Source organism: Rutidosis leptorrhynchoides, chromosome 4 (assembly GCF_046630445.1).
Source record: "Rutidosis leptorrhynchoides isolate AG116_Rl617_1_P2 chromosome 4, CSIRO_AGI_Rlap_v1, whole genome shotgun sequence".
Taxonomy (NCBI): Eukaryota; Viridiplantae; Streptophyta; class Magnoliopsida; order Asterales; family Asteraceae; genus Rutidosis; species Rutidosis leptorrhynchoides.
Window position 1 is genome coordinate 601,856,737 of NC_092336.1, and position 8,381 is coordinate 601,865,117.

General features: G+C 37.3%; 2 protein-coding genes across 2 annotated transcripts; one reads left to right on the forward strand and one right to left on the reverse strand.

Moving 5' to 3' along the window:
- Positions 1–3,432: 3,432 nt before the first annotated feature.
- Positions 3,433–6,179, reverse strand: LOC139903949 (pectinesterase-like). Its single transcript, XM_071885879.1, has 3 exons — positions 5,669–6,179; positions 4,604–5,105; positions 3,433–4,124 (listed from the first exon to the last, which is right to left on the reverse strand). Exons 1-3 carry the CDS (start codon positions 6,158–6,160, stop codon positions 3,433–3,435), a joined length of 1,686 nt encoding a protein of 561 aa, XP_071741980.1. The 5' UTR covers positions 6,161–6,179.
- Positions 6,180–6,965: 786 nt separating this feature from the next.
- LOC139842958 (uncharacterized) lies at positions 6,966–8,132 on the forward strand. The gene is made up of 2 exons (XM_071833053.1): positions 6,966–7,629; positions 7,714–8,132. Exons 1-2 carry the CDS (start codon positions 6,966–6,968, stop codon positions 8,130–8,132), a joined length of 1,083 nt encoding a protein of 360 aa, XP_071689154.1.
- Positions 8,133–8,381: the final 249 nt, after the last annotated feature.

Consider the following 8,381-nt stretch of genomic DNA (forward strand, 5'->3'; position numbering starts at 1 on the left):
ATCTTGCTTAATGATTCAACTTCCTTAAAGGGATCTAGGAAGTTGATCATTTCCATTGGGAATTAAGTTGGTGTGATCTATAGAAGAACTATGAGTGATTGTAAGCTTAGTTATAAGTTTACTTGTGAGCTATCTTCTTAAAGGGATCTAGAAGGTAGTTATGATTTCACTAGGCTAGAGCATTAGGATCTTGTGGTAAGAGCATTTGGTATTTGTGAATTCTTCAAATGGACGTAAGGGTTCATAAGTAGCGGCTTATCGAGGAGCTAGTGTTGTATCCGGACACTCCACCGGGTTTGGGGTATCATAGAGAAGAAAAATCTCAATTCTTAGAATTGGGTAGTCGATTAAGGAGGATTGGTTAACATCCTCCCGAACCACTATAAATCCTCGTGTTTGTGCACTTACATTCTTTACATGCTTGCATTAACAAACACAAACACTTCCACACTTAAAACTTATCTTTTATTAGCTAAAGATTTCAAAAAAGTTTTAAGAAACCATTAATTAACTATTCACCCCCCTAGTTACTTACAATCAGGATTAACGTTTATTGGGCTATCATGCACCGAGTCCTTATTATCCAAGTTGGGCGATCCAGTCATGATAGGGCTGGATTGAACATCATACTTATGGCCTGCATTGGGCCCAATGACTTCCGGCGACCCACCATCAAAATCTTGGGCTGCAACAGGCCCAATATCATTAAACATATTTTCCTCACCATCTTGGGTTGCAACAGGCCCAATGTCATTGAACAGATTTTCATCATTAATTTGGCCAACTTTAAAATCGTTGCCCCTTGCCGATTCGGATTCTTCAACATTGAAACAACCTTTACCATTTTTTGGGGAGCCGTCAACATAATTATTAAGGTCATCCCCCAATGCACTTTTACTCCCTAGGTCGGAATGTTCTTTTGATTCCCCATAAAAATTTCTTGGAGATTGTAGCCTGCATTTAATCCACACGATTCCTCATCTTCCACCTCACGATCCTTCTTCTTCTCAACCTGACCGGAATTATTTGCCGGAGAACAACTTTCGGTTTTTTCATCTAATCTACGATGACCCAAGATAGTTTCATCGCCTAAAATAGGGAAATCCTCGTCGAACATGACGAATGTATCATCCACGTAATCTTCATCTGAACTGCTATCATCATCAACAACATCCTCTTCATTCACCATTGTAGGACTCGAGAGATCAGTATCCAATTGGATAATACGATCAGTGTTTTCTTTAATCGTTGCAAATACCGGAGCTAGATTATCAATTATGATGTTAACCGTACCATTGATGTGACATGTATCCCCATATGCAAGAGAACATGCCCAGAAATCAAATTTTGATTTTCATCCATGATATTACAATTCTCCATCGAAACAACCCTTCCCCATTTAGCAGCTATGGAGCTAAATACTTCCTCATTCTAGCAAGCGACAGGCACCCCATTGATTTCGACCCGACCAGCCTGCCATTGGAAGGCCAGTAGTTCAAACATAATCGTTTAATGCTGCTACACCACTTATTGATCGAATGATTCTCGTTGTTGAAACAATTCTCAACGGCTTCCTTTGTCCTAAAAACAATCATGACTTCAAACCCCCCAGGTATTTGATATGGAAATCAACCAAACCTTCTGCTAAACATAAAGATTTGAATTGGTTGAGCAGCTCGATTCTTTTAAGTTTAATGACAATACATCTTTCGAACATGTTTAAGTTGCATTCCTGCTTATTAACCATGACAATTCTTTCATCTAAGACTTCATCTTCAACTTTCTTTCCTTCTTCTACCACTTTCTTTCCTTTGTCCATTCGATTCAAACTATGCCTTAAATCATCCTTGTTTTTGTTAAGTATATTCCTCAAATCGTCATTAGGGTTTTTGATAACCTTCTTAAAATTCCTGCCATGCTTGTGAGCGTTGTGTCCAAAACTCGAAGTAAAGTTTCTACTATCAGATCCATGATTAAAGGACCGACCAGTAGCATGTTTATTCCCATTTGCAAGAAAAATCCTAATCGGGTTCCCATCAAACTTAATGGTCTCTAGCCGATTTAACAATCTTCTAACATTTTCTACATCTCCAAAACGCGCGAAAGCAAATCTCTGACCATTACGCGGCCTTTTCCTTACCATGTAGATATCCTTGAGGTTACCGTAATGTTTGAAAACCCTCAAAAGATTTGCCATGGTCCAACTCTCGGGATAGTTGAAAAACATGAACGAGATCCATTGGTTTTTGGTTAGTCTCGAAAAATCGTCATGAACTCTTCCATTGTAATGTCCCTGCATCGATCCGCCTCCATTGAAGAACCTTGTGTGCTTAATTCTCTCTCTCCTCACACTCCCTCTCACTCACCCCATATTTTTCTAGATGAATTACTATTCAAACTTTTTTAAGGACACTCAAATAAATTACTTATTTCAATCACAATCTTAACTAAAATTAAATAATATTTCAACCACAATCTAAATTAAAATTAAACAATCACAATTAACAAATCACAATCGGATAGAAAAGGCTAAGCTGGTCGGTGTAACGGTGTTCGACTACCAACTGCCACCACCTCCTAAACGTAACCCTTTATCTCGGGTAGCATTCATAATCACCCCATATCCGGGCCAAGTCACTCTATTCGGCCTATGAGTCCTAGCCACCGCGTTGTGATACCATAATATCGTGTAGCAAGTGCGAAATCCTCGACGCATAGGAACCATCTAGCCGAAACTATTACATCACTTATCGTCAAGTGTATTACATCCATTCTAAAACATTCATCCATAGCATTCCTAAATAAGTTGGAAAACTTGCCTTAACCGGTTTAACATCAGACGTAGCACCAATTCTTTGTTTTAGAATCACGATCCTTGTATTTTGGTTACGATCAGTTCTTCCTTGATCCGTGACCATATTCCCCTGACTCATATCAGGCGTCAATCTTGTAACACGGCTGCTACGTTGCCAAAAATGAAGCCAACGAACTGCGCCAATTATGTAACAATTTATGACTAAGATTATACATAAAGTGTGTCTAGGTATGCTATAATGCCACATTGGTAACAACTAACAAGTTGGTTCATCTGACCCGACCAAAATCTGCCATCTTTGTTGCCCTGATATATGGTCCGGTCAAATGTTGAAATGTTAATTTTGTCACGTGCTAGTAATTCAGCACCCACCGACACTACATACAATATTTGTATTAAATTTATCAATTGCTTGCATCTTCTAGATACATAACAAATTACTAACACACATAAGGTACAATATGGGAAAATATCGGTTTTAAATGAATTTGGACCCAAGATTACGATGTTTCAACAATCCTGGTTACTAAAAATTTATTAAAATAGCAAACACAACATTAATCGTACAACTTGTTCATAACAAGTTATTCAAAACAATAATCAAACACATTATAGATTTATAGCCCTAAAGAGAACGGGAAACCAGTAGCTCCTAACCAACTGCCGCCACCGATAAAATTTCCAGGAGTAAAACCTTGAGCAACAGTAGCACTCTTAATCACTCTATACCCGGGCCACGTCACTCTGTTCGCGGTACTTGCACCCGCACCCGTGTTTTGATACTCTCCATAATACAACGTATCAAGCGCAAAATTCCCGTCCCAGGGAAACCATCCAGCCGGATTTATAACATTACTTATCGTCGATTGCATAACAACCGTTCTCGAGTATTGCTTCCAAGGCCTGCCCAGATACGTTGGAAAACTTCCAAGGACGGCTTGAAGGTCCGACGTGGCTCCAATTCTTGATTTTTGGATCACGATTCCTGTGTTTTGGTTTGGGTCGGTTCGACCTTGAGCTGTGACCATGTTTTTTTGGTTTGGGTTGGGTCGACGAGCTTGAATGTCACAATCTTGAAACACGACTGCTGCATTGCCGAAAATGAAGTCAACTGTGCTGGATATGAAACAGTTGACGTAGAATTGACGGTTGGAGTGGACGTAAAGCGTGTCTTGGTATGCTATCATGTCACATTTGTAGAATGCAGATAGATCTGACCCGACCCGTATTGCCACCGCTTGGTGCCCAGATGGTCCAGCTGTGTTTTGAAATGTTATATCTCGTGCAAGAAATCCATCCCCCACAGCGGCTGCACACATAAAATGTTTGTTTCTTTAGGAGTTATGAATGTCACACCTTTTTAATTACTTAGTACCTTAAAATAACAAAATTGTCTTATATTATTTTTACTAGTCACTGCCGTCTCATTATTTTAGAAGACTCAAAGACATAAAAATGAGTCGTTATAAATAGTAAATTTTACAATTTTAATACATACAAAAAGATAATAATAGAAAAATTAGTCAATAGAAAAAAGTCCATGTGCAATTAAGTTGTTTGATAAATGAATTTTTGTCATTTGATTTATGAAAATTTTTATGCATAAACTGACTATTATATAGGTTTGTCAAACTTTTAAGCCCTTAAAATTTTTTTGGATCACTTGACACATGTCAATGAGACACCTTTGTTAATAAATAGTGTATGACAAAAACTTTGATGCAGGTGAAAATGAACAACCATATTAAAACGACAATAAAACATGAAACGAACAAAATTGGTACTAACCGACAGTTGCGGAATTGAAGGTGGTGCTACCTCCAGCGACACTTCGGCTTCCGGTGATAATCGTGGTTGTTCTTCCAGATCCTAAAAACATCAAATTCCGTTTACCAGACGGAATATTCACATTTTCCTTATATACCCCAGGCGCGATCCTAATTACGTACCTAGTCGAGCTTGAAGACGGAGCAGCAGCAACTGCAGCAGAAACTGTTGTAAAGTCCCCACTGCCATCTGCTGCCACAACCACATTCGGTGTCACAGTCCCCGATTGTAACAACTTTCTGTCCCCTGTTGACAACCATTCGGGCCATTCTACGTCCTCATTTTCATCTAAATTCTTCGTGGCGTTAGTTTCGACCTCGTTGGCTAAATCTGTCATTGTCATATTCTTGATCATGGCCAATGAGTTACTACACAACTTTTGGGCGTGAACCTCTCCTGCAATCAGCGATCCGCGCACTTTCTTGTCGTGTTTGTCGTGTGAGAACCCGTCTATACACGTATACTAGTAATAAGATAGAAACAAACAAACATTAATTTCTTTATTTTATGTAATAATAATGTAATGTAATAATCTATAATCTATCGTTATTCATTACTCATTACTACATTTTATCATAAAGGTTAGTCAACACATAACATGTGTCATAATGTTATCTATAAATTTACTATTTTTTTTGTCGCATAACACATTTTTTTTAGAAAAGGCAAGAATAAGAAGTTTATTACTATAAATAGGTGTGATTTTTACTATTCAATCAGGTTATTGAGGAATGTGAGTACAATGTACTTATGAACACTAATTAGTTTTTTCGTGACTATTTTGACACTTTTTCTCGCCAACATTGCCAACATGAGACGTGCTTTTAGCGAGATTTAAATCTATTAACATGTGCTTTTAGTGAGGTTTATTTAAACCTGAAAGACGATTTGTCCACATATAAATATAATTAAGTATGAAAAGTTGTATTTATTTCTTGTTTACAGAAATAATACAAGCAATGTTCATGAAAAGATAAAAAGTTCACTAAAAATAACGATGGATCTGAGTCATTTAGAACTCCGTACCTGATTAGTTAAGGCCGTGCTCATTAGTGTCATCATATCGTCGACGTGTTTGCGAAACCCTTTTTTTGTAGGGTATGTTTTAAGGAAAATTTCGACTTGATCTATTTCTTCAAGCGTGTCAGCAACCATTTCTAGACAATCATGTAGCGCGATTTTCTCACGTTTCGTGAATCCGGTCCTTAGAATAATCTTCTTTATAGTAAAGTAGTTTCGCTTAATGATCTCTTTCGTTTTATTAACCGCAAGTTCTATGACATCTTTTTGAGATGTCACCATTTTGGTTACATCGGGGATGCCCGAAATTGTGGTGTAACATAAATCGGGGTGGAGCGTAACACTACACGATGATTTCACGATGTTGTGAGTTTTCGAATGTTGGATATCGGCACTGTGTGAGTGGGAGTTAACTCCCACCTCAATGCTGATATTCACAAACAGGATTGAAGTGAAAACTATGAAACAGATGTTTTTGTTGTAGTTGGAATGTTGCATTCCGGGTAAGAGTTGTTTGATCATTATAGTGTTGTGGAATGAAATGATGAAAATAGTGAATTGCATTGTGATGACATACTAGTATTTATCGCCTGTGCATTAATGGAAATTTTTAATTATATCTGTGTCATAGGGCCCTATAAATGTTACCATTATTATTGAAATGTCACCGGCCCCTCGATCTACCAATGTTCAAATTAAATGTAGAGAAAAGTCCTAGGTACTCGTGATATTATGTTTTGCATAGTTGGCGGTGTCATTGGATGGTGGTGTTATTGCAAACGGTAGAGGTAGTTGTCTTCATGGCCGGTCTAACTTTTCTGCAATCAATAACGAGATAATTGGATGATGCCCCCGACTAATCTTTTAAAAAATCATCTAAGACCATTCCTAACGGGTCCTAAGTGACCCCGTTACTTGACCACTTGGCACCAGAAACGCCGGATTTCGGCCGTAACCAAGTAGCGCATGGTGGCGTCACTTTCGCGTTTGGGGAGAAGAAACGAGGGAGGTCACGGCCGTTGGTGACACGTGGCCAACTCTGGTTGGTCTGTTTCATATAGCCGTTGGCTATAAAAAAAAACAGTAATTTATATATATATATATATATATATATATATATATATATATATATATATATATATATATATATATATATATATATATATATATATATATATATATATATATATATATATACACATACATTACATGAATTTTTAACACACAAACATCACCAATCCTACTTCTATTCTTTTATATTAATCAAATAACATACAAACAACAAATTTTTTTTTTTTTCACAATGGAAGATACTTACAAGATGCTCGAGTTTCTTGATGATGATTCCGATGATGAAAAAATTGTTAGTTTTATTAATAGTTTAACGGAAGAAGAAGTCGATGGAGAAGCAAGCAGTTCACGATTCTCTCGAAGCCGGGTTTATATTGCTAGGGATCGTGAAGATGCCGCTTTAAGGTTATATAATGATTATTTTTCGGAGGCACCAATGTATCCCGAAAATAAATTTAAGAGACGTTATCGAATGAGTCGTCAGTTATTTCTCCGAATTGTGGAAGGTATATCTAATTTTAATAGTACCAATATTCCTGAATATTTTTTGTTTTTTGGGGAACGTCCCGATGCAACAGGTCGTCAAAGTTTGACGATTCTTCAAAAGTGTACAGCGGCCATACGTCAAATGGCGTATGGAACTACACCCGATTTGTTTGACGAATACATAAAAATAGGTGAGAAAACAGCCGCTTTATGTTTAGATTATTTCTGCAAATGCGTATTTCGTTTGTTTGCTAGAGAATATTTGCGAAAACCCATTGCCGAAGATATCGCTAGACTTTATAATTTTCACGAACAAAAACATGGTTTACCGGGTATGCTTGGTAGTATAGATTGTATGCATTGGGAGTGGAAGAATTGTCCTGTTGGTTGGCAAGGGCAATACACAAGAGGTGATAAAAAAGGGCCTTCTGTAATGCTTGAAGCAGTCGCCTCACAAGATTTGTGGATATGACATGCATTCTTTGGTATGGCAGGTTCGAATAATGATATTAACGTTCTAAATGCATCACCAATTTTCAACTCTATAAAAGATGGAACGGCTCCACCTTCACCATTTGATGTCAACGGGCGTCACTACGAAAGAGGATATTACCTAGGCGATGGTATATACCCAGATTGGGCCATGTTGGTAAAAGCCCCTCATAATCCAATTGACGAACCATGTGAAAAATTTAAACGTTTTCAAGAAAGTGCAAGGAAAGATATTGAGCGTGCATTTGGAGTATTACTGGGTAGATTTGCAATGTTAAAGACTCCGACGAGATCTAAAGACTTCAACAAAATTAGAAGACATATGTATGCTTGTATTGTATTACATAACATGATTCAAGAAAATAACGGTTTTGCTATTGGAAGGAGAGAAGAAAGAATGATAGAAAGGAACCCACCATGAAGGTTGGAACGGGATTTGAGGGATCGAGATGCAAGGGTTAAGGAAATAAGAGACAAGAAAGTTCACCAACAATTAGAGGCAGATTTAACCGAGCACGTTTGGAACTTATCACCTTATTTTCGGTCCACTAATAATAATGAGTAATTTGTTATGTATTTTATAATTTCGTGGGTGAATTTTAAAATTATGTAATTTCAATTAATGTAATTCATGTTTAGTTGTAATGATAGACTGGTATTTTATAAAATA

Bases quoted from the DNA above. Each gene is read 5' to 3' on its own strand.
- LOC139903949 (XM_071885879.1), bottom strand. From the start codon at position 6,160: ATGCAACATTCCAACTACAACAAAAACATCTGTTTCATAGTTTTCACT. The intron at 5,106-5,668 runs GTACGGAGTTCT...TCTTATTACTAG, and splicing joins GCACGGCCTTAACTAATCAG to TATACGTGTATAGACGGGTT. The intron at 4,125-4,603 runs GTTAGTACCAAT...TTATGTGTGCAG, and splicing joins CTTCAATTCCGCAACTGTCG to CCGCTGTGGGGGATGGATTT.
- LOC139842958 (XM_071833053.1), top strand. From the start codon at position 6,966: ATGGAAGATACTTACAAGATGCTCGAGTTTCTTGATGATGATTCCGAT. The intron at 7,630-7,713 runs GTGATAAAAAAG...TTGGTATGGCAG, and splicing joins GCAAGGGCAATACACAAGAG to GTTCGAATAATGATATTAAC.